Consider the following 26,543-nt stretch of genomic DNA (forward strand, 5'->3'; position numbering starts at 1 on the left):
TGGTATACTTCCTTTTTTATTTTGTCAACAATTAAAACTGACATGAACTAGATATGAACACTTTCATCAGGAATTATATTCTATGAAAAAAAAATATTACCGAGATAGTTATGTCGAGATAACGAGATATTTTGTCGAGATAATGTGATAATATATATTTTTTGCTCCGGGAAAATGTTCACAATGGGCTTTCATAATATTCAACTCACTGTCAAAAACATAATTTATAACAAAACAAAAACTGTTGCCTTTTTAAAACTTGATAATCTATACCTAGAAAAAATGTCGGCAGTTTTTCAATTTCAATTTCTGAACAGAAAAGGTTTTGTCTGTTTGCCTATTACAAAGAAGTCTTGATAATGTTTTTTTTTTATCTATTTGCTTTTTTGTTTGTTTGCTTATTTTGTCATTAAAATTACTATTACAATTTTCACACGCATCTGACATTTCCCATAGACATTTGTTGTATCCCGGTTGATGTGTACACTGTTATGTAAATATCCCTATGGAGCAAACTTTTAACCAACAAGCATACATTTATTCCGCCATTTTGTTGATGAAGTGAAAGACGATCGCGACCATCGTTATCAGAAAACATCAAGAAATAATTCATTTTATCTCTATTGTGGTGGGAAAAAATCGTCATTTCCAGAAGAGTTTTACATTTCTTGTGGAAGCGAGAAGGAATGGTGTACTGGAGAATTGCTGTGTTGAATTTTATGTGAGGCAAGCGGTTTCCGAACGAGTCTCATAATAAGACTGCGAATGCAGAAGACAAAACAGTTCCGGGCTGGGGTCTCAAAATATGTTTGCCGTGAAATTCCAGATGGTCAACGCCATGTAGAAGCTAACGACGGAAAAATACAGTGACGTGTTCTACCTTCCAAGATACAAAAAGAATATATCGTGAAATGATGCCACTCTGAACTTTGACTTCTAACATCACTGTGTGTGTCCTGAATTAACTAGAAACATGCCGCCGATTGAGAGTCAAACACAGATGGCATTGACGCCTGCAACCCCGGGTGGCCTAGGTACTCCAACCGCTGGTGCGGGGAACACCGTCTCGTTGTCAATGTTGATTGAATTTCTCCTACAGAAGACATACCACGAGATAACAGTACTGGCGGAGTTGTGAGTAAAATAGTGATAATGATATGCTGTACAATAATTTGTATGTTCATTGTGGTTTGACAAAGTTTTGTATTCTTTACTACTGTAGTACATATGTGGCACCAGAAACATAAACTTATTATATTCTCAACCAAAATCAACACTACTATATTAATGTATAATGTTGTATTTATTTTTATCGACATTTATTTTTCACAAATATAATCAGATTATGCAAATTAATCAAACTCTTATTCAATACATTTATGAATTCACAATTTTATTATTAAAGTTTCCTTCTTTTCCACAGGTTGCCACGAAAAACTGACATGGAAAGGTGAGTACTACAATACAATGAATCAAAATACTTTAGAAATACTACTAATATATAATCATACCTCATCATAATTTATAAAAACTCAGGAAAAATAACAGTGAGTTTGAATGTTTGGACTCATATTTCGACCACATGTTGTCCTGATGTAGAACGACCAGGGTATATGTATTATATGTAGTTCATGTTTTCAGTTCAAAGACAATAACTGGGCTTGTTCATAGTATAATGTGTTTGAACCTATGTTCAATGTCAAATTTGATTATGATTGAAAGTGTTGTCTGTCTTAAATCATTGAAATTAGTTTTCGATGGTAAAGTTTTTTAAATGAGAAAAAAATGTTTGCACATGTATCAGTATGAGGAAAACCAACAGTGAAAGTAGACTATTTAGGGTTTTTAATATAAATTATACTGTAGTCCAAAAGCAAGTTCTTTGGATTAAAAGATCAAGTGTAGTTTCATAGCTTATGGATTTTTATTGTATCTATCTTGTTATATTGTGTGCATGCAGTTTCTGAAAGTTTCATATCATCAAATATAACCAGAACTTTGTGTAACTTTGCAGGAAAATAGAAATTGTTCAGTTTGCCAGTCGAACCAGACAGCAGTTTGTAAGAGTGTTGGCCTTGGTAAAGTGGGCTAACAGTGCTGCAAAAGTTGATAAGTGTGGGGTAAGTTAAGTGTAAGAGTGTTGACATTGGTAAAGTGGGCTAACAGTGTTGCAAAAGTTGATAGGTGTGGGTAAGTTAAGTGTAAGAGTGTTGACATTGGTAAAGTGGGCTAACAGTGCTGCAAAAGTTGATAAGTGTGGGGTAAGTCAAATGTAAAGTGGGCTAACAGTGCTGCAAAAGTTGGTAAGTGTGGGGTAAATCAAGTGTAAAGTGGACTAACAGTGATGCAAAAGTTGATGTGTGGGGTAAGTTAAATGTAAAGTGGGCTAACAGTGCTGCAAAAGTTGGTAAGTGTGGGGTAAATCAAGTGTAAAGTGGACTAACAGTGATGCAAAAGTTGATGTGTGGGGTAAGTTAAATGTAAAGTGGGCTAACAGTGCTGCAAAAGTTGGTAAGTGTGGGGTAAATCAAGTGTAAAGTGGACTAACAGTGATGCAAAAGTTGATGTGTGGGGTAAGTTAAATGTAAAGTGGGCTAACAGTGCTGCAAAAGTTGGTAAGTGTGGGGTAAATCAAGTGTAAAGTGGACTAACAGTGATGCAAAAGTTGATGTGTGGGGTAAGTTAAATGTAAAGTGGGCTAACAGTGCTGCAAAAGTTGGTAAGTGTGGGGTAAATCAAGTGTAAAGTGGACTAACAGTGATGCAAAAGTTGATGTGTGGGGTAAGTTAAATGTAAAGTGGGCTAACAGTGCTGCAAAAGTTGGTAAGTGTGGGGTAAATCAAGTGTAAAGTGGACTAACAGTGATGCAAAAGTTGATGTGTGGGGTAAGTTAAATGTAAAGTGGGCTAACAGTGCTGCAAAAGTTGGTAAGTGTGGGGTAAATCAAGTGTAAAGTGGGCTAACAGTGATGCAAAAGTTGATGTGTGGGGTAAGTTAAATGTAAAGTGGGCTAACAGTAGGGTAAATGTTGATAAGTGTGGGGTAAGTTAAAGGGACCATATGGATGACAAACTGGTGTTTATTTTGGATTTTCAATTCATAAAATAACTATGTTTTCCTACTTGAAAAAAAAACAATGTGAAACAGCGTATACCAAGTCCATTTTTATATTTTTATAACTCAATAAATTGCAAAAAAAGCTAGAAAGCTAGTACTTACAATAACAAAGATTTTGCATATTTTTTAATATGTGGCAGTTACAAACATGGACTTAGTACATGTATCTGTTGTTTCACATTGTTTTTAAAGTAGGAAAATATAGTGTTGTTTTATGAATTGAAAATCAAAATTTCAAAATAAATACAGATTTGTCATCCATATGGCAATTTTAAGTGCAAGACTAAGAGTTCAGTTATTATTTTTATGGTATATAATATACCATAAAAATAATAACTGAACTCTTAGTCTTACACTTAAAATTGTCATATGGATGACAAATCTGTATTTATTTTGAAATTTTGATTTTCAATTCATAAAACAACACTATATAATATATGCAAATTTCATCCTCTGTGTATATATATCTACAAGCAATAACCCTTGCAAGTCTGATCAAACCCCACAATGCATACCTCGTAGACATGAAACCTGTATAGGCAGATACAAATTTTGAGTTGTCAAAGGCAACTAAGCAAAGTCAGTTAGTTGCAACACACATGGTTGTGTATGTGACAAAAGTAATATGTCATTACAGCCCTGAAGCTCACTGGGTAGTACAAAAGGAACCCTTATACATTATTTGACTTGTGTATGTGAACATTAATTTGGATTATATTGTATAATGGAACATTGCCAGCAATGTTAAAGTTAATATGTACCTACTGCCTGACCTCTTGACCCCATGGCACAAGAAAATAGGTTAATACAGATAAAGGTATGCTTGTTTACGTCACTATTTTCATCTACTTCACATATGTTAAAATATATGCATACTAATGATCGTTTTCTGTCCATTCTTTTGCAGACAATTTCCAGTTTCCTGGACCAACAAGCGTTGTTGTTTGTTGATACTGCTGATCAGCTGGCTAAAATGGCTAGAGAAGTGCTAGTCAGCGCTAGGTAAATTTATTTTTAACACGTCAACATAACTTATTTTTTTGCGTTTCATAGTGGTTTCACAGTAAGTGATTTACAGGTCAAATTATCGTGGTTACCAGAACATGCAAAAAAGAAAAATTCACAGGTCAGGCACTCCGCATTTACCTTCTCACTACTATTGCTGATGCAACATGTTCTGTACACTAAGTGGTATGGCTTGTTGTTCAGACCCGTATTGACTGTTAGCTGACAGTGTCACACAAATTTCATATCTTACAGATTATATGTTTCGACACCCCAAAAAATAATGGTTGCAAAAGTCTTGTTTCACAAACTATTGTGATCAACTCCAAGTTCATGTTGACATTTTTCTTGACATATGTGTAGATAGTTATAAATTAGGCAGTTAATATGAAGACATGTTTCTATTATAACAGGATATCACAAAATGTTACTTTCATTTTAAGAGAACACACTGTAGTAATATAATCATTATTTTATAATATTCAAGTTTTGTAATCATGAAATGAAAAAGAGTATTTTCTGATTTAAAGGGTTACCGATACCACTTCTTGTGATACTTAAAATGACCCACCGGTACTTGAAGTACTAGACTAACAGTTGAGGTTTTGATTTACTAAGATAGACAAACTAAAACTATTATTGTTCAATGTGGATGTGTAATACACAAGTGGGTGATAACGGTTACTCTGTTGTACAGATATAATTACCTGTAATCAAGGTAGTGTTTGGCCAATTTAGAAAAAAAAACTACATATCTGAAATGAACCCAGGTGACCCTTCTGAGAGCAATGTCCATTCAATCAAAAGAGTGTGTATAGTGCCAAAAAATCGGAATCCAATATGATGTAATGATCTTTGACGCTGAACAGGAACAATAGTAGATCATAGTAAAAGTTAGAAAGCTCTTGCGAACAGATGTGTCTTGATATCCTTCTTAAATTTATCGACAGTGGTTGATGAGCTAAGTTCAAGTGGTGTAGTGTTCCATAAGAGGGGCACTGCTTGTGAGAATGCAGTGCACACTCACCATATGACTTTGTATTACAGCGGTGTACATGAAGAAGACTTTTGTTGTTTGCCATATCAACATGTCATAACAATAGTTTTAGTTTGTGGCTACCTTAGTAAGCTGATACCTCAATTGCTGCTGTTGTATCATTATCTGTAACTGTAACCATATACACTTTTTACAATGTGTAGCTGTACATTGTCTGGCAAAGAATACTTTTTCTCCCCAGAGATTTTTGGATAAGGAAAGAACAAGGATTCTATTGCATTGTTCTCAAAAAGATTGTTTGGTTGAATCCACTAATCTGTGAGGTCCTTGGAAGACCAGAAATGATGGTCTGTTCATCTGTATAGTTATGAAACTTGCTAATCATTCAATCAATCAATCAATCTGTCAATCTGTCAATCAATCAAAGACCTTTATCACATACCTGATGAGCTACTTGAAAATGTTGGTGCAATATGAAGTTAATTCATGAACTCGGTAAATTGATGTTTACTGATTGATTTCAAATACAAATGTGTGTGTTTTTCCACAGACTCCCAAATTTCTCAATACCTCAGGCAGTTGATGTCCTGACCACAGGTTCTTATCCTAGATTGCCAGCCTGTATCAAGGTAAAGTAACAAGAAACACACATCTCTCATTGTGCATTTAAAAAAAATTGATAGCAAAGAAATCTGTGTTATGTAGCATAGACTAGTGCTTGTCCAGTTAAGGCTTCTCTTGCATTATTACATTTAGATGGAAGGGAAGTTCCGTAATCTTCCATTTTGATATTCTTGATGAATCTTTTTCTGTCGAGAGTTTAGGTTGTATTTTGCAATTCAGAAGTTCAAACAAAAATTGCAATTTATTTTGTTTTACAGGAGAAAATAATTCCTCCGGACCCCATCACTGCTACAGAGAAGGCCACAACTTTGTCAAGATTAAACCAGATCTTACAGCATAGATTGGTAACCATAGATCTCCCACACCAACTAGCTAATTTGTCTATCAGTAAGTATTGTCTATAGTTCATAGATTGGTAACCATAGATCTCCCCCATCAACTAGCTAATTTGTCTATTAGTAAGTATTGTCTATAGTTCATAGATTGTATATCTCCCCCATCAACTAGCTAATTTGTCTACCAGTAAATATTGTCTATAGTTCATAGATTGGTAACCATAGATCTCCCCCATCAACTAGCTAATTTGTCTACCAGTAAGTATTGTCTATAGTTCATAGATTGTATATCTCCCACATCAACTAGCTAATCTGTCTATCAGTAAGTATTGTCTATAGTTCATAGATTGTATATCTCCCACATCAACTAGCTAATCTGTCTATCAGTAAGTATTCTAGACCTCTTTCTACCAGACAGTATTTGTTTATACACAAAGACTACAAGTTTGAAAAAAACAGGAATATACTGCCCATATGTAGACTGTAAAGTACATCCTGTTATTCAGCCCTGTTAGACTTCTTTGGTGACAACTGACAGTGTTACATGACACATCATATCTCACAGACTAAATATATATATTTTCATTCAACAGAGGATGGGAGAGTGAAGTTTCTGGTTCCCCATGAATTTGAGGTAAGTTTTACAATATAAGTGACAGTGGATTACAATGCAGGGCTGTAGCTTTGTTGGAAATCATTTAGTATAAACAGTTTCATCAACTTTGTCTTAAACTGCGTAACTATTATTATGACGAGTTCTTTGTAATACTTCCAATGTCTGAGTGATTTCAAATATTGTAAAATGAATCATTCATTAATGTAGTGTGATACACTTTTCAGAATATAAGCTGTTCACTGCTTTTACAGGTGGTAGAAATATGATACATTTTTATACCTTCAGTTTTAGACTAAAACATAGCTACTTAATTGTACCAGGTGTGTTGTTGTACATAACGAGATTGAAAGAAATCTCATCTCAAATGTTATCACTATTCACAGGCAACTTTGACCCTTATGGGTGATGACCCTACCATACCATGGAGGTTACTCAGTATAGAGATATTAGTACAAGACCCTGAGACTGGTGATGGCAAAGCATTGGTTCATAGTATGCAGGTAAGTTATACACAGGATATGAGAGAGAAAACTTTAAAAAGTCATCCTGTTCGAAATCTATATGAATTGTCACAGGTAATTTGAGGCAGTTAAACAAAAAATATTTACTTAACTGAATGCATGGCCAAAAAAAAACCATGACTTTTAGTTGTTATCAACTTGTAAACCTTTATGCTGGCCTCCTTTGAGTATAGTTAGTAGGAATAAAGAAAGTTTTTGGAATCTTTGCATCATTACACTGATGATGTCAGAATGATTTAGACAAAACCTACGAGTTGCTTCAAAACTAGACTTCAAAAAGACGACTTTATCCGCACTAACTTCCATGTTGTTTAATCTGAGCATGTTACTTTTGTAAAGTGTGCTTACAATAAATTCACTGATTTTCATTCTTACAGGTTAACTACATTCATCAGTTGATCCAATCTAGACTGTTTGATGATGATAAACAGTTACTAGATTTATATAACTGTTTACGTATCCTTTTATGTCAGGACAATTACATAGTGAGGTAGACAGTCACATATTACTCTGGTAATTGAACCTTTGGTTTGCTAAGATAGACACAAACTAAAACTATTGTCGCAACATGTTGATACAACAGTGATAAGCTATTCAATGGATGTTGGTTTAATTATAGTCTCAGTAGGGTGGTGTTACAAAGTTTTATTGACAGAGTTCCATGAAGTTGCAGTGTACTGTTTTTGAGCCTCCAATGTTTACATTATCTTGATCACAGGGTGATTAGAATCACACAACAGAGGAACTGCTATCACCCACTTGTGTAATCTATCACATTGAAGAACACTAAATTTAGTTTGCATCTATCTTAGTAAACTGAAGGCTCGATCTCCAGAGTCGTAATTAGCGGTACAGATAGGATATACATGTATTTAGTGGTTGAAAATGAACATTTGATGTAGTCTGATTGCATGGTGTACTCTTTCTTGCAATTTATATTAGGAACTCCAAAAAAATAAGGAGGAATATGTTGATCGGTAGATGGAGCAAACAGTGATAGATGGATGGATGGAAAGACAGACAGACAGTCAGTCAGTCAGTCAGACAGTCAGACAGTCAGACAGTCAGTCAGTCAGATGATGGTTAGATGGATGGACAGACAGACAGACAGTCAGTCAGACAGTCAGTCAGTCAGTCAGTCAGTTAGATGATGGTTAGATGGATGGACAGACAGTCAGTCAGTCAGTCAAACAGACAGACAGACAGACAGATAGATACATTTGGAAATCAAAACAAAGAATGAATTGATTGGTAGATGGAACAAGGAGTGATGGTTAGATAGATGGAGAGACAGAGAGACAGGCAAACATTCAGAATGCCAAACAAAGAATGAGAGTGCATGGATGGATGGATGGATGGACAGACTAATGTTGATACAAAGTCGAGGGGAATGGGATCATGGGAAATAGGGAAAGGATGGTGAGACAAAAATGATAAAAAAGATAGGCAGTCAGACCAGTGGATAATCAACCCAAAAATCACTAATTTCTGTTCACTCAAAAGTGAAACTTTCACCAATGTCTTGACAAGGATGCCAACTAACCATGTTTATCATTAAGTGTTTCCTTAACCATTGCAACAGACAGCTTTTGTCAATCACTACAGTTAGAAGTACTACACTCACAGGTAAGTATCATGTAATCCTCAATGAAACATTTTATGGAGTACAAAAGTGAAACTGTATATTTGCAACTGTGATAGTGTATTAGTGTGTATGTACATGTATATGTTCATATGTGTACATTAGTGTGTGTTTGTGTGTGTGTTAATGTATTTGTATGTTTGTATATTTAAGTCTATGTAATGAATTACAAATATTTTCTGTTCTCCATTGTAGGCACACATGCAGATTGTGTGTGTGTGTGTGTGTGTGTATGTATGTATGTATGTATGTATGTATGTATGTATGTATGTGTGTGTGTGTGTGTGTGTGTGTGTGTGTCTATGTGTGTGTGTGTGTCTATGTATGTGATAGGTATTTTATTTTCTTGTCATTCCTCTCTGTAGGCACAAAGGCTGATAAGAGAAAGATGGGGTGAACATGTGACAATAAACAAGTATTCAGCTGGACAGTGCCTTACCCTAGATTACTGGAGGTAAGTAACAACAAACTGAATATGTTGTTCTGTGAAGCCAAAGCCTGCATTTACAGCTGTTTAGGAACATAGAACAATGGCTGCCCTATCATATACAACATATCAAGGATCTGTGATTTGTATTTTATTAAATGAAGATTTTTATTGACTACATTTTTCCCTTGGTGTATTTTTCAGAGCCCAAAATTTCCATGCCGATAAATTCAAGAGAGAGACATACATGCTGACAGTGTGTATAGATCAACATGATAGTTCTAAACCATTACAAGTACAACACCAACCAACTCTTAGCAGTGAAGAAACACAGCAAGCTGACCAGGCTATTAAGGTACATATCAGACATGCTCAAGTCTATGGGATGCCAACCACTTCCTGTTTTACCACATCTATAGGAGAAAAAAAATATCAAGTAGAACACATCACCCACAGTAAATGAGTTTTAAAAATGTATGTCCATAGCTGTTTGTATTTGTATAGTTCAGACAATGTACAAATAATATTCTTCAGGTCAGAGGTTAAATAGTCTTTACATTTACACACACATAAGTTCATAGTGGTAAGTTGATAATTTTCAGATTATTGAAAGATTATTGAAATTCTGTCAAATCATGATATTCATATTTTGATTTGTATATTTTGATATGATTTCAGTGTGATCAGCTGTCTATTGAGAAATTATTGGTTCAAACAGTCAAGGTCAGATCAAAGGCCAAGTTACAGGTATGTATGTGTGTGTGTGTGTGTGTGTGTGTGTGTGTGTGTGTGTGCGCGCGCATATGTATGTATGTATGTATGTTTGTTTGTTTGTTTGTCTGTTTGTCTGTTTATGCATTCTGTTTGCATTAACACTAAAGGTCTGATAATTTGTTGATAGTTGATTATAGCTAATTGTTAATTTGCTATTCAGCCATGTTTATCTGTATTGGGTCTTGTGCATATTACATACCTTGCTATATGTCTATACAAGTTCGAACACAGTGTGATTCATACTTTGTTTATATCCTATTTCAAGTACAGTATATATTGTTTTGATTTAACTTTTGAGTAAAAAGCTTGAAAAAAGAAAACTTTACCAATAGTTCTCATTTGTCCTTAGGTGAAACCAGTACATTTTTTTGTTCAAGTTTTGCATATAGTCATTATCAAAGTTGATTTAATTTCAGTGTTTGTTATCTTTCTATTATAGGAACTGAAATCTGTTTTAGAGACTGAAATGCCAGAGCTGACAGGTAAGTATTTAATTTAGATTGTTTGTAACTCTTTGTATACAGAGGTTGATTGATTGATTGATTGATTGATTGACTGGCTGGCTGGCTAACTGACTGATTGGCTAATTGATTGCTTTGTTAGTTGATTGACTGATTAGTTGATTGATTGGTGGATTGATTATAGAAATGAGATGTAAAACAGATGTTGTCAGAAACTATAATAATGTAACTAGTCCTGTGTTCAGTGTTTTTACCAATGTTTGGAAACTTGATAATGGAAGGGGACAGGAAGGGGGGGGGGGGGGGTCTGCTGAAAGAGTTTGCTTTGGAACCCTGGTAAACTCAGGTAAATTTTACCTACTTCCTGCCTTTAACAAAAACACTGATGTATATCAATAACTGAAGTATCAGGGTACATTATCTTTACGATTTCTATCTTGTTTGTAATCATTGGAAAAGTTGTTCACTAAATTCATCTTAGATTGTCCTTGATTGTTACATAAGATATTTCTTCTTCTACCCGCCAGTTATTTTGGAAATCAGTACTCCGGTGTTAATAGTAGCAGTCTTACAGCCATGTGCTAGATCTGAATTGCTGTCTATATCAGTTGATCTACAGACTGGAACACTACAACCAAGCCTTCCATATGGTGGTAAATAGTATTCCTTTCACGCTAACCGTAGTTTGCTTTTGTATTATCCAGTGTTTCTAGAACTGTAAACGATTGGAAATACAATTTTGTACGCATGTACAATAATAAACTTTTTACACATCTTTGCAATGTATTGAGTTACAAACAGACTTGGTCAATGTTGTTTCACATTGATTTTTCCAAGTAGGAAGCCATGATGAAATTATTTTATAAATTAAAAATCAAAAAAAAAAATCAAATCCTCATCCCTACGGCCATTTTAAGTTAAGATATTCTCTAGCTATTTCCTTCAGGTTCTTATTTTGATATGTTTCGTTTCATTTTTATTTCAGATGGTCCTTTGATAGAAGATTTAGAGCAGTGCTTGAATACTAACCTAACAAACCTGGACCAACACATTATCAAAATAAGGTAACTTACTTTGATATTCATATTGTTTTAAAGTCTTGTAGTGTAAGACCTCAGATCTGAGAGATCATGTTACTGTACTGTTAAAGTTCAAAGTTCAGAGTTCAATGTACTATTACCTAGACTGTAAGATACGTCGTGACGTTTCACCCTCACCGGCCTCCTCAGTGAAATTAAAATAAATTAAAATAAAAAGTGTGATGTCACTGTCATTTGACGCCCTCTAATTGTGTGCATGCCTGTGATTGGCCGCAACCATTTCTGGTTGGTAATGCTGGGAAGAGAGCAGTTTGATACAGACGTGTTAGGGGTTGCCTGATGTTTGAGGGTGCCCCGTCACGGCATACCTTACAGACTAACTATTACCATGTCATGTTATATGTTGTAGGTATCAACTTGGTCTAGAGAGATGTTACCGTACTGTGAGTGCACTGCCAAGTCACTGTGCCAAGAAACTACCTTTACTGCCACTCAGTGATGACCATCCACTAAAGAAGATTTCACAACATAAAATTTTTATACATTTTAACAGACATTCTAACTATTATTTGGTAAGTCAAAGAAGATTCCACAATATTAGACATTTTCAGACATTCCAATGATTATTATATATATATTTATATACCAGACATTACTTGCACTTGTGCAACTGCATACAAGTTGTATTTGCACTGCAGTGCAATACCAAAAACAATATTGCATACCTGTATTCAAATGATATGCAAATGAGTAAACCAGTATTACATACCTGTATTCAAATGATATGCAAATGAGTACACAATCTTTCCATGTACATGAAACCACATGACCACACTGTTTGATGTTTACATAATTTTGCTGTTTTGGATAAACATATATAATAGTAAAATAACTCTGTGAAAGTACAACTGTTGAAAACACTGCAAGCATTTATACAAGTACCCAAAGTACACCACACTTACACTCAATGCATAAGGGGTTGTGTCATATTACTTGATGGAGAGAATAAGAACACTTACTAGAAATTGGTTGATGTGGTGATTTGCTACTGGGACTAAACATCTTTTACACAAACATACAGACAACTTCAAACCCCAATTAAATGATACTAGAGGTGTCATGGACAGTTAGGATGTAGAAGCAGATAAGATAGTGTTATAATATTCCCCACAAAAGGCCACCCTGTTGTCAGGTACCTTTTGTTATAATTATTAAATTAATGACCCTTTGATTTGTATTCTTTTGTATTTCACAGGTGGTAGAGTTGTCTCAGAATCCCAGACATTCTGATATTAGCTACAAGTATTATTTATTGTATGTCAGATCAGCTTCATACCCATTAGCGTCACATGTAGATATCGATACATCGGATCAATTCCTGCAACCAGTTAGTCTTATACCTGTTAACCCACACAGTGCAACACATGGTCCAGAGACACAACTGCATGGTAAGTCAGTCAGTCTGTCAGTCTACACTCATGGTCAGTCAGTCAGTCAGTCAGTCAATCCACACAGTGCAACACATGGTCCAGAGACACAACTGCATGGTAAGTCAGTCAGTCAGTCAGTCTGTCAATCTACACTCATTGTCAGTCAGTTAGTCAGTCAGTCAATCCACACAGTGCCATGCATGGCCCAGAGACACAACTACATGGTAAGTTAGTCAGTCAGTCATTCAGTCGGTCAATCCACACAGTGCCACTCATAGCCCAGAAACACAACTACATGGTAAGACAGCCAACCAGTCAGTCAGTCAATCCGTGCAATGCCAAACATGGCCCAGAAACATAATTCCATGGTAAGTTAACTGGTCTTTGCCATCTAGCTTCATGAGGTTAGTGTCCTATTGAATATATAATAAACCTTTACAGGTCATGTCAATTGTCTTCTGATTGTTTTCTTATGCTTACAAAACATAACTTCAGACTGTCATGCAGTCTCACTTCAACAAACAAATAATTATATATATTGCAAAGATTATTACACCATTTTGTCGGAAAATTAAAAAAAAAGTTGTTAATTTCATTTCAGATGATGATACACAACTAGGTCAGAAGAGAAAGGTGAGTTTGTAGGAGAAAACAGAACTTGATATCTTGGCTGCTTTCCAATATAAAAACTTGTGATAGTTCCTAAAACAAAAATCAAAGTTTGTACATAGATTTGTGTATTTTGTACGCGACATTATGTTGGATTATTCATCCAATCCGTCCATCATGTGTCGCATATGTAATGATATGCAAATATTGTTTGTCTCATTTACATCTCCATATCCAATCAGTGCCATGCATTTCATGATATGCAAATATTCTTGTTTCAGCTGCATCTCCATGACCAATCAGAGCCCTCCTCTAAGGTAGTGCGGTATTCTGATGATATTCCATACTTTGTACCTGAGCTAGCTCACGTTGTAGCTATGTGTGATTGTAGGATTCCATTTATTGGACTTTGTGATGAGGTAAATTTATAACATTTCACACTGCCAACCCTATTCTCGCATAGTAGTGACAACCCAACACACAAGACACAATAGGAATAAACCAAGATACAGGTCTATAGGGGTGACTTTATCGATTATACATTGTAATTTCTTGACTTGAGTCTATTTTTTAAAATGAATGCGTCATATCATAAGTGCTTTGTCCATTACAAACATCCAATAATCCAGTATGTATTACCAGTAGTAATGATATGAAAATCGTAAAGGGGGAAGGGGTTCGACAAAAAAAAAATAAACAAAAGGTGATAGATGTAGGTGAGAGGAGAAGCAATGGAAGAGGAAGAGGCAAGACAGTGGGATAGAGGATAGTCTTAAAATTACGCAATAGTCCCTTGCTGAAGAGCCTCATTCTGGCATACACATTCACAATGGTGGATGTGTGAAAGAAACATGGCCAAAGAGTAAGAAATAATCTGTTGATGTTTTGTTATTTTTTCAGTTGTCATTATTTGGTATATGTCATCAAGGAGTACAAGTAGAAGGAGAGGGTCTAGGACTTGTTGTCAAACTTGTCAGGTATTTACACTTTTATTCTATTCTCAAATCTTCATTCCTAAGGTTATTGAATGGGACAATGAGAGCTGAGTATTCATGATCAGTCTTGTGGGTTGTGAGAGTTATTTGGGTATAGTCTTGTGGGTTGTGAGAGTTATTTGGGTATAGTCTTGTGGGTTGTGAGAGTTATTTGGGTATAGTCTTGTGGGTTGTGAGAGTTATTGGGGTATAGTCTCGTGGGTTGTGAGAGTTATTTGGGTATAGTCTTGTGGGTTGTGAGAGTTATTTGGGTATAGTCTTGTGGGTTGTGAGAGTTATTGGGGTATAGTCTTGTGGGTTGTGAGAGTGGGTAGACGAGACCTTGATTGTTATTGCCTCGAATGAGAAAAGACATTAGCCTTTGTATTGAGTGACAGGTAAGTATGTGTTCTCACAGAAAAGGGTTGCTTTCAAAAAACTTCTATTCTGTGTTTGTTGAAACTTAGTCAGTGATGTCATCTCATGTGTCTACATGTTGATTGAAGCTACCTGTACAGAAAGGCCAACTATGGACTGTAGGGTTTAAATTCTGGTGTGAAAAACAGTTACTGTAGCAAAATATGAACCAAGGAATGATTCTGTTATGATTGTAATCTTTGTGGTGGCTGCCCAAATAAGGTAATACTAAACCAAAGATATGGGATTCAGACAGTGGGAGTTAACAAACAGTGAGACTCTCGATGATTCATGTAAATATATTTGTGTAGTGCTTTTCAACTCTACAACAAGGATCACATATCGATGTTATTCCATGAATTTTTTTGTAATTTGAAAATATTGACTGTTTGTGTTTCAGTATGCCACCTTGTGAGGGTATACCCAGTGATGTCTGTGATTCACTTGTGAAATCAGTTTTGGATTGTTCTGTACGACTGCAGGGAAAGACAAACAGAACATGGCTTATACATGTAAGTCAATAATACTTATGATGACTGTAACTCAGCTCACTGAGCAGGCATGTCTCATCACTCTCACACATACCACCTATCTGGAAATGCAAGAAACACACACATTGTAAATGAACATTTCATGCCAAACTTACCTTTTGCTGCCTGTAGGGGTCGCTATGACTTTGACAATTGCAAAAAATATATATAAAATGCATGAGGCATTGTCCAAATGCATCTTGCATAGACGAATTGCATGGGTAATTTTGACATTTATTGAACACTGTATCTGTGATAGTTTGATGAAATATGTACAGGCATCACTTGGGAAAGAAACCAGAGGTACATGAAGGTCAAGAAAGCAAAGAATTCTTTTTGAAATGTTTATGTCGGTTTAAACTAAGGTCGGTCAGGTTATTGGAAACAACACAATTTTATTCTATATTGCCTAATACAGTGTTTTGTTTATCAATTTCTTAATATGGTTTATAATCACTGACAGTCCTTATTCAGTATTTTTGTACATATGTTATCTTTCTATCTGTTCTTATACTCTTATTTCTTGTTTGTTTTCCTAGTTTACATTCAGTGACTGTCCATTACCTAGTAGTGCCAGTAATCACCGAGAGCAGGGTGACATCAGAAATGCCTATTTACAGTATGATAGTCTACCTGGACAGACCTATACACCAGTGTTTCAACAGTTACTACAAGACTGGCAAGCCATTGGACATCTCTATACATTGGTTGTAGATCTAGCTAACACTGCACAAGGTAAGAATCAATTGATCGATCAATCAATCAATCAATCAATCAATCAATCAATCAATCAATCAGTTATTGTGCCACTAGTTTACAACAATAACTACAGGATTGGCAAGCCATTGGATGACTCTATATAACTCCATAGATTACATGTACATAGTTAACCATCATTAGCTGTGGAAACCTACAAACACATGCAGAGTTGTACTTGAACCTCCAGAGAATGAAGTTGTCTGTCGTTTCCATTTTTTCATACCACTTATTTATGTATTTCAGATATGAATCATGGAATTGGAAGTCTTTTTGAAGTGAAGTCGTATAATTTCAGAAAACTAACCCTGTCTTATGGTAAAGATAGGACATCAACAGTAAGTCATTCTGATATCTGTCTGTCTGTCTGTCTGTCTGTCTGTCTGTCTGTCTGTCTGTCTGTCTGTCAGTCTGTCTCTCTCTCTCTCCCTCTGTCTCTCTCTCTGTCTCTGTTTCTCTCTGTCTGTCTGTCTGTCTCTCTCTCGCTCTCTCTCTGTCTGTCTGTCTGTCTGTCTGTCTGTCTCTCTCTCTCTCTATATATATCTCTCTCTCCCTCTGAAGTAGATGTAATATTCACTTGTATGACATTCAATTAATTTCATAAAACATATTTATCTTCTTCTTGTTACTGATTCTTATTAACTTACATCTTACATTATCTCAGGTCACAGTCCATTGGCAACCATCTGATGGAAAATTCCATTTGAACCTAGGGGTGGTAGGTCCATCAAGTACTGCCAATTGTCATACAGTTATACTAGCTCAGTTGGAACAAGAACTTAACCAGCATAAAAACCTGCCATATCTTGTACAGGTAAGTAAGAAAGTCAAATTTATTTCTGAACGTCAAACAGGCCTGGAGGAGGTTATTAGAATTACCCTTTATTCATTTATTTATTATAGTTATCCATGTATTCACAACCCTATATATGCCCTTGAAGGTAGCATACTTGTTATTTTATAATATTTTATTCAGAAAAAATTATTTTAAAAATCGTAGCTTTCCATAATTCTTTAAATTCTGTTGGTATACTGTCAGTCTAAGGTTATTTATTGTGTAGAAATACAACAATGTGCTGCCTAATAAAACTTTGACTTTATTTCACAGATACTACATGACACACAGAGTCCTCTACAGGCTATCTGTAAGTTACCAATGACTCCAATGTTAGGATCACAGACAGTAAGTTTTACTTTACAGACATTTCTATTTTGTAAATTCCTCAGTACTTAGTATTTCAATTACCCGTTTTACTCATTGACAGTATAGTAAGCTTCTCTCAGGGGATGATGTAACAAACAAAAGTTTATTCTGGTCATTAGGTTGAGGGCGCCCATCATATTGTGGCACCTTGTTTGATATGAGCTTGGGAAATCTGAAACATAAAGTTCGCAGTCTTAGTTGCTGTGTATTTGAACCCAATCCTTTTGTTCATAATGATATACTACAAGTGGTTGTTCACATTTTGAAACAGACAACGTATCATATTGTAGATCTCACCTCAAGTAGTGTTTTCTGTGTAGAAATTTGACGTTTATCTCTCTCTTTTTCAGCGTCCATTGGCACCATGGCAGACTTTTACTATAATGCCACAGTCATCTACTCATATCAGGATTGCATTTAGAAGCATGTATCCTTTGTTTTCAACTATAGTGTACTTGATTATGTACTAGTTTATGGGTTAGACTGTAAGATGCACCATGTTGTTCCACCCTCACACACCCACTCGTCTCTCCGACTAAGGGGTTGACTGATGTGTGAGGGTGCCCCATCACAGCATACCTTACAAACTAGTTTATAGGTCTACTAATATGTTTAGCATAGTCTCTTTGATGTTGGATAGTTCTGACAGAGACATTGTACACGATATACCACAATTGACTGAATTCAAACGTGGTGTTTAGATAGAACTCATGAACAATCCAAATACATAATTTATTATCATACGTATAACAAATGTTCATGAAATCCATACTATGCAATTACCAGTTCTAATACCAGAAGACAACTGTATTGTTATAGATGGGCATACATCGACATTAACAATATACTGGAATGTGGTTTTTTATTTAAGTATTTTCACTTGAGTGAAAAACTTATAAACTCAACTTGTGCCACTTCAAATACGATTATCCAGTGAAGTGAGTAATCTTTAGCATAGTAGACATGTTTGTATCAGTACAGCAACTACCCTTTACTTGTTGGCAGTCAGTCCCAAAATATTCAGAATTGGAATGTATCTATTTTTATCCACCCTAGTTGTCGTCTTAATATATGAGTAGTGTAATCTGCTGAGTGAAAATTGCACCTTATGAATAATGTAATCTGGTGAGTGTACATTGCACCTTAACCTTACATTAAGATACTGTCTGGATATACAATGTAAAGGCAAGAATATAATAGCCATAAGAGGTAAGTTATTGTATTGAATACTTTTAGTCTCTTGTAAATTATTACTGCGATCAGCTGTTTAGTTCTTGGGTGTTCAGCGAAATCACCACAAGGATGGGAGACAATTTGTTGAATGATTTGTGTATACAGCAATTTGCATAAGAGTACATGTTCAAGGTACAAACCTTCCTACATTTAGTATATTACAAGGAATGCCTAGCAGTAAAGCCAGCACAAGGACAGTTTGACAATGCCTATTGACCTGAACAGGTGAAATGTTACTTGTATTTGAACCATTGGTCATGATACAATAACTAACTATTACATGCTCTCTGTCTGTCTGTCTGTCTGTCTGTCTGTCTGTCTGTCTGTCTGTCTGTCTGTCAGTCTGTCTCTGTTTGTGTCTGTTTGTCTGTCTCTTTCTCTCTCTCTCTCTCTGTATTCTCTTTTACTTATCTAATAAATATACTTGCTACATTTGCATCTTATAACTAAGATAAACTCCTTCTTTCCTGTTATCATCAAAGTTGATACTATACACGATTATCATTTCAGATGGTGCTTACAGCTTATTTGACATCAGTAAAGTTGTAGAAGCATTCACACCAACACCTGGACTAAAGGTAAGTTGATGTCAGCTGATGTAATTGTGGTCTCCAGTATTGCAATAATTTTGGTCTTCCATATTGTGATAATTTTCATTTAACTTAATATGTTTTCTTCTTTCATGTCCATGTTCAGTCGTTTCTAACAATGTTTGTGGATGAGAGTGTGACACATGCCAGGCGTCGCTCCATCAGTGAGGACGACAACCCTCCATCACCCATCGGCATGGATACCATGGATACATTCATGTCACAGACTTCAACTGCCTCACCTATGTCCAGATCTGGTGGATTTGCACATCCCATGACCCCTCCGAGTAATCCTGCCACCCCTGCCTCACCACATGGTTCAGTCCTATCTCAGAGTGGGCAACAGTATGGAATGTCACCTGGACCAAGTGCATATCCACTGGCATCCCCACCATCAATACCTAGTGCTATCACCCCTTCACCGATACTTGGAACGCCCTCACCAGGTAAGGCCATACAGATCTTGTTACTTGTTTCTCATACACCATGAATGGTTATACTGTCAGGAAACTCAATTCCAGAAAAGAAAAGAAAGAGTGTTTAGATTATCTCAAATATGTACAAATTCATTCAGTGCAAGAAAGAAAATTGAATTCGAAAGTAACAGTAATTTATTCACCTCGTAATATTTTTTCTTGTCTAGGTACACTTCTTACAACAAGTTCACCTAGCAGTATGGTTCATGAACCATCACCAGGTTCATTTGTGCCAGCACCATCACCAACATCTATGGGTATACATATATCAATGTCATCGCCAGCCAGTTCCTTTATGCCAGGTATGACAGTTATGTGTCTTGGTAATCAATTTCCTTGAAAAGAAATCTGGTGTCATCTATAAATTGTTGAAATAGAGATCAAAATGATATCAATATTGAGTCATTTTAAAATCCAATATGGCCACCAAATCCAATATGGTCGCCAAATCCAATATGGCCACCAAATCCAATATGGCCACCAAATACTGTGTTAACCGTATGAGGAAATACAAGGTTGTTAATTTCTTTGAAAACATGACAGTTTCTTTTAAGTTTATTATTTCAAAAAGACCAGGAACAAGCTTTCAAATGGGAAAGGTTGAAGAGAATTGAAGAACTTTGATTTTCAGGACAACTTGTCCCAGAGGTGCATTCTACCTTCACAACGAGTCATTTAGTGTTTTATTGTCCAACATACCTGTGCATGATAGATTTGTTATTGTTGCTTTTATTTCATAATGATAACTTAGTTGCATTTATGATATTTGACTTTGTGTCTTGTAGGAATAGAAGGTGGGTCACCCTTTCCAAATCTTGGAATCACCATGCCATCACCCAGCGCACGTACTTGGGCAGGTAGCCCCTCCATACCTGGACCCTCCCCTGTAACACGTCATGGTATGGCCCACTCACCAGGCAACCCAGCGATGATGCATTCACCAGGGGGTGCCACAACCTCAACAATTCCAGCAGGTAGGTCCATACATTACTCAGTCTGTTAATTTTCCTATGCCATTTACACTTGCCAGAATGTTCTACTCTTTGTATCACAAGAGTCCAAACACAATACAACTTATAACATGTGATACTTTGTTTCCATAACAGCAATGACCAGTCCACCATTCAGGATCTTACCTCAGCGGTCCTGGGCTGCCTCCATACCTACCTTACTGTCACATGAAGCCCTACATAGTTTGTTCACCCCATCACCACCACCTTGTGTGAGTGGTGGTCCATCTGCCTACATGTGTTGTCCAATGGAAAGGTTCCTTGGATCTGTATTCATGAAGAGGCATCTACATAGAGTTATACAGACCGATGATTCAGTAAGTATGACATCATCTTGAAATTTGTCTACCTGCCTAAGGGGTCAGCATAATATTTAGAATTTATAGATAGCTAAGGAGTTTATAACTTACAGACATCTCACTGTTACATATTTTTGAAAATATTTTTGGGCTGAATTGGTTAAAACATTGTGAAATTATGTACCCTCCTAAGGGGTCACAGCATGTCAGGAATTTATTTGTAGCTAGGGGGTTTACATCTGCTTTCAAACATTTTGAAGCTCAATTAGCCTAGAATCCATGTAATGGGGTTTTGACTTTGTTATTTCAACATCAAAATTTACTATCCCCATCCGTATGGATTCCAGGCTCGAGCTGAATTGTTTATGACTTCATTGTGCAATTTGGTGCCCTCCTAAGGGGTCAGCATAGTGGTGAATTTATATGTACCTAAGGGGTTACAATTTTTGGAAACATTTCAGAGTTGAAAAGGATATATTTTACAAGCTTGAATCTTATTTTATGTTTACAGCTTCAGTTGGCTACTACCAATGAACCAGGAGTTATTCAATTTCAGACAGATTCACTGCAGTGTAGAGTTAACTTTAATCCTAACACACTGCAAACACTGCATCTCAAACTTACACCAAAACCAGGTAAGTTGTCACCCTGTAACTCTGTAGTGCTAAGAAATTGTGGTTTTCACCATACTCAAAGGAGGGACAGACATATTGCTGAAAATCATCTCTGTATGAAGTATTTATCTGTCAAGGTACATGGTATGTTACATAGGAAGAGATATGCCAGCAATGCTTCATGTTATGCCAAAGTTACGACATTTTGTAAATAGTAGAAGAAGAACTAGTAAGACTTGTGTAGATTTGTGTATCTTATACCATAATTTTAGTGGGGAACACCAAAGGAACTTTGGCAATTTTCACATACTTACAATAGAAGTGTAAAATACTGTAGATTTATAGTAGTACGTAGTGTATTACATAAGATATTGGTTTCATGATATCTTTCACATCTCATTATTTCAGAAACCAAAGACAACTGGACACAAGAGGAACTTCAAATCCTGGAGAAATTCTTTGAAACTAAGGTATGAAGATGTTGATAACACTGCCAGTGTCGTTTTATGAGTGAGTGAGTGAGTGAGTGAGTGAGTGAGTGAGTGAGTGAGTGAGTGAGTGAGTGAGTGAGTGAGTGAGTGAGTGAGTGAGTGAGTGAGTGAGTGAGTGAGTGAGTGAGTGAGTGAGTGAGTGAGTGAGTGAGTGAGTGAGTGAGTGAGTGAGTGAGTGAGTGAGTGAGTGAGTGAGTGATATTCTGAACAACATGATGCATCACTTTGAATTTAGGGAAGATGTACACAGAATTCCAAACACCCAAATTTAAGCGGGTATTGAGATAAAATGAATTTGATTTGTATCAATCATGTTTACGTAGTAAAATGATATGCACATTATGCAAATGTTATGCTAATGTTTGTAAATTATGCAAATGTTATGCTATGAAGATAAATTTTGCTAATGTTATGGTAATGTTTGTAAATTATGCAAATGTTATGGTAATGTTAAATTAACTATCATGTTTTCTCATTGACAGGTTGTGTGTCCACCATTTAAAGCTAATGCATTGACAGCCTTTGGTAGATTACTAGGTGCCCCTAGAGCAATACTAAAAGACTGTGTACAGATCATGAGACTGGAACTGGTAAGGAAACACAGACACAGACACAGACGCAGACACACACGTACATACAGACACACACACCCCACACACACGCACAGACATGCAAACAGACATGTGCACACATATACGTGCACACACGCATGCACACACACACACACACACACCATTTATATGTAAATGTCTGCTATGTTCTTGACCACACTACAGCATCATGCACAATAACATCAAAGCCCTTTCTGCTAAGGAATCATTACATTTCAATGTACATTTGTAATATTATCATATGCTATATCTTATTTCATAGACATGATAAAAATATGGCAGTAGAATTGAGTGCATTGCTCAAAGGAACAATCCTCTTTCTCAAAACTTTTACTTGGTTGTGTACAAACAAATACCGCCTAGGGAGAAAGAGAAATAGCTTCAATACACTATGACAACCATGTCATTAATTGTGAGTGCCAAGAGTTGTATCAAAACAGCACCCTCTAGTGGTCAATTAACAAATTATTTGTGAATTTCACCTTCGACTACTAAAAGTATATTTAGTTGTCTGGGATTCCTATCCTTCTGCACTAACAGGAACACCATGACATGACTTCTAAGGATGAAACTATGTACTAAAATATTTTGCAATTTTTTCTTTTGTTACAGCTTCCAGATTTGTCATTGAAATGGACGGTACAGTGGTGTTTAACAATCCCACCTAGTGCTCCACCGATAGCACCACCAGGAACACCAGCTGTTGTCATCAAGAACAAAGTCCTGTTCTTTGTAAGTGTACTAACTTTGTTGGTGGTTTACTACTGCCAGTTTCATGTTACTGTGTCTGATTGAACCATGCAGAAACCAACAAGGAAGTGTTCATGCTACACTTTAAGTTACAAAAACTACCAACAGTTTTAATTAAGTGATTGATTGATTGATTGATTGATTGATATGTATACCTTTTATTCGTACAGATTCAACTGACCCGTATTGGTGTAAATCTGCCTGTCCAATCAGAGCCACAGACTATAGTCATTCCTATTATCCATGATATACAGGCCAACAATACACAGCAAGCTGATGTTACTCTCAGAAACACACCAACTCCACAAGTAGCTACAGCTATCAGTAACATGCTAAGACGATGGGGTGAAATGGGTCCACATACAGGTAAGTACTAAGTTGACTTTTTACACAAGGCTTTCAATTGTAGGAACAACACCATTTACAACTTAGACATATGTGATATTTATTTATATATTTAATTTGATATTCTTTGTGTCCTGTAAGCCAGAGGGCTGGATGTGGCTCTTTTTTTGTTAATGTTATTTAAGTACTGTAGTCCACATAGGACACCTTAATAAACAAATAGCATAACATAACAAGTTGACTGAAAAAGATCAAAGTTGCACAAAGTTGCCCAAATATACTGTTTGCTCTGTATAAAAACTAAAAAGTTAAGTTTACTTTCTATAGCCATGCATATTACTGTAAAAGTTATTCATAGTACAGCAGTTGTATTTGCCTTATCATTTTCACAAGAAAAGTTGAAAATGATGATACAAGTTAACAAGTTTTCTTTGTTATTGTTACCTAGGTGATTGCACCATATATGCAGCAGTTAGAGAACTCATGGCAAATCTAGTCCTACCGCATTGAGTGACCCCTCACCTTTGACCTTGGATGACCTATGCCCTTACCCATGTGCTGAAAGATCTCCATAGGAATCAACATGAATATTCCATGATGAAATGAAGAGCTGTTCAACACACCACAATTCATTCTAATATTAGATTTCCAACTTTATACATGTAATTTATGCAAAGAACATGTCAAACTTTACAAGCCATATTTCAGTTCTGTGGGGGGAAGGGGGAGGGAGGAGTTAGTAATGTTAGGAAAATTCCTTGAGTAAATTTATACGTAAGAGAAGCAAATACAACTCTCTCATGTTATTTAGAGTAACAAATCACAGATTACAAAATATGGCTTGTTTTCGGCATTGGTATTCATCTTTAGTACTGTGAAAGTATGTACTGCCCATGTCATGTTAGTGTTCACTGACTCTTCTTGATACAGAGATGCAGAAATCATTAAGAAACTGCACATTTTATACTCTTAAGATTGCAAGATTACAATTTCTTGCTACATTGTGTCTATTAGAAATAAACCATTAGAATGTACAGCAACTAGACACAGACATGCAGACGTCTATTGTTTTGATGTCTGCATAGTGGTACATTAGTTCATTTCATTTTAGACAAAACGTTGCAAAAAACTGTATTCATTCAATCTTGCTATCTTAAAGTATAGCATGTACAGTTTCTAAATGGTTTCTGTGTGGTTGTATCAAACAGAGCCTGGAAACACTAACATGAAATGGGCTGTATTTTGGAACTAAACTTCATCAACTGAAACAAATTTGACACCAAAATAAATCAGTGTGAAAATAGAATCACTAGAAATTCAACTATTGAACATATTCTTTCACTACCTTTCAAATATTTGCTGGCACTTCCTTCAGTGGCAGTAGTTATATTATACTTAAAAGACAAATTAATTTAGGAATGATTTATAGTATTTATACTTTCCAAGTAAATTTTGCTATGCAAAGTTTGTCAAAGTGTAGCAATCTATGTAGGATTTGTAAATAGCAATTATAACCAGTGACACGCACGCAGTAACAAGCAGAATTTGTTACAAACAGGGAAAGTAAACAAATAAATTGGATTAACCCATAAGGTGCTAACTATGAGAAAACATGTATTGATGTATCCCCTTCAGTTTTGCTAACTACGTGAAAACTCGTACAACGGTTTTGGATAGCCATGCACATGTTTTGATAACGATTTTTAATAACACAACACAGTATTTTGTATGTATGGAGATGTGTGTGTTACATTTCATGCCTTGATAAAAACAGTCTTATGGCTTCTTAACATGAACATGAAGAAAAGCCAGGGGAACTGGAGATTTGTTTGTGAATATGAACTATTAGAGTAAAGAGGCCATACAACTGTTCTTATCAAATGATGGAATGTAATATAGTCTCTCTACTTCCAGCAAGCTGTACCAAGTGTTAGTAATCCAATTCATCTGTTTGTAGCTTGTTACTGCTTACATGTCACAGGTTGTATATGTATTTGTAGACTTATTAATTGTAATCTGTGTCTTTTTACTGTTCACAACTCTAGAAAGGCACATGATGAGATAGACTGTAGTTTTCTGATACATAACATCTAAACTATTTCAGAAAAATGTATCCACAGCAATTTTTTTCTTTAATTTAAATAGATTTTATCATTTTATATTTCTCTTTTTTTTGCATAAAACTTTGTAAATATATTGAATTTTACATAGTGGAATATAGAGGAAAAACAGGTAGACAGTTATAGTACATATTCTCATTTAAGAACATGCTGTATAGTGAGATGTCACTTTTGTAGTGTTCACAAGTACGTCCATTGTATAGTGTACCCATGATGCAATATGTACCCATGATGCAATGTATGTCCATTGTATAGTGTACCCATGATGCAATGTGTACCCATGTTGCAATGGGTGTACATTGTATTGACCCATGATGCAATGTGTGTCCATTGTATAGTGTACCCATGATGCAATGTGTGTCCATTGTATAGTGTACCCATGATGCAATGTGTGTCCATTCAACTGAAGGAGTAATAAATCTGATAACAACATAAAGCAAATAGCAGTTGTTCATTTCTGTGAGTGTGCTATTGGTGGTAGTGTGACCGTAATGTTTGCTGGAAGGTAGAAGCTGAACATCAAAC

At 35.8% G+C, this 26,543-nt stretch overlaps 1 protein-coding gene across 1 annotated transcript; it reads left to right on the plus strand.

Annotated features, from left to right (window-relative positions):
- Nucleotides 1-973: 973 nt before the first annotated feature.
- Nucleotides 974-26,438, plus strand: LOC144441904 (mediator of RNA polymerase II transcription subunit 14-like). The gene is made up of 39 exons (XM_078131158.1): nt 974-1,134; nt 1,424-1,450; nt 2,015-2,120; nt 4,025-4,119; nt 5,670-5,748; nt 6,001-6,130; nt 6,672-6,712; nt 7,078-7,194; nt 7,593-7,671; nt 8,798-8,841; nt 9,223-9,311; nt 9,489-9,639; nt 9,963-10,031; nt 10,498-10,540; nt 11,047-11,172; nt 11,505-11,583; nt 11,969-12,131; nt 12,815-13,007; nt 13,591-13,622; nt 13,880-14,017; nt 14,499-14,575; nt 15,390-15,501; nt 16,059-16,254; nt 16,522-16,613; nt 16,940-17,089; nt 17,384-17,458; nt 17,830-17,906; nt 18,639-18,688; nt 19,223-19,290; nt 19,409-19,748; nt 19,946-20,080; nt 20,564-20,752; nt 20,885-21,105; nt 21,599-21,722; nt 22,110-22,171; nt 22,675-22,782; nt 23,416-23,535; nt 23,724-23,919; nt 24,347-26,438. Exons 1-39 carry the CDS (start codon nt 974-976, stop codon nt 24,406-24,408), a joined length of 4,416 nt encoding a protein of 1,471 aa, XP_077987284.1. The 3' UTR covers nt 24,409-26,438.
- The last annotated feature ends 105 nt before the right edge of the window (nt 26,439-26,543 follow it).

This window comes from Glandiceps talaboti, chromosome 11 (genome assembly GCF_964340395.1).
Source record: "Glandiceps talaboti chromosome 11, keGlaTala1.1, whole genome shotgun sequence".
Taxonomy (NCBI): domain Eukaryota; kingdom Metazoa; phylum Hemichordata; class Enteropneusta; family Spengelidae; genus Glandiceps; species Glandiceps talaboti.

What these genes read in the sequence shown, in the direction of transcription:
- LOC144441904 (XM_078131158.1), top strand. Translation starts at nt 974, where the DNA reads ATGCCGCCGATTGAGAGTCAAACACAGATGGCATTGACGCCTGCAACC. An exon ending in GATTGCCAGCCTGTATCAAG is followed by an intron (nt 5,749 to 6,000) that starts GTAAAGTAACAA and finishes TTTGTTTTACAG; the next exon opens with GAGAAAATAATTCCTCCGGA. An exon ending in CAAACTTACACCAAAACCAG is followed by an intron (nt 21,723 to 22,109) that starts GTAAGTTGTCAC and finishes TCATTATTTCAG; the next exon opens with AAACCAAAGACAACTGGACA.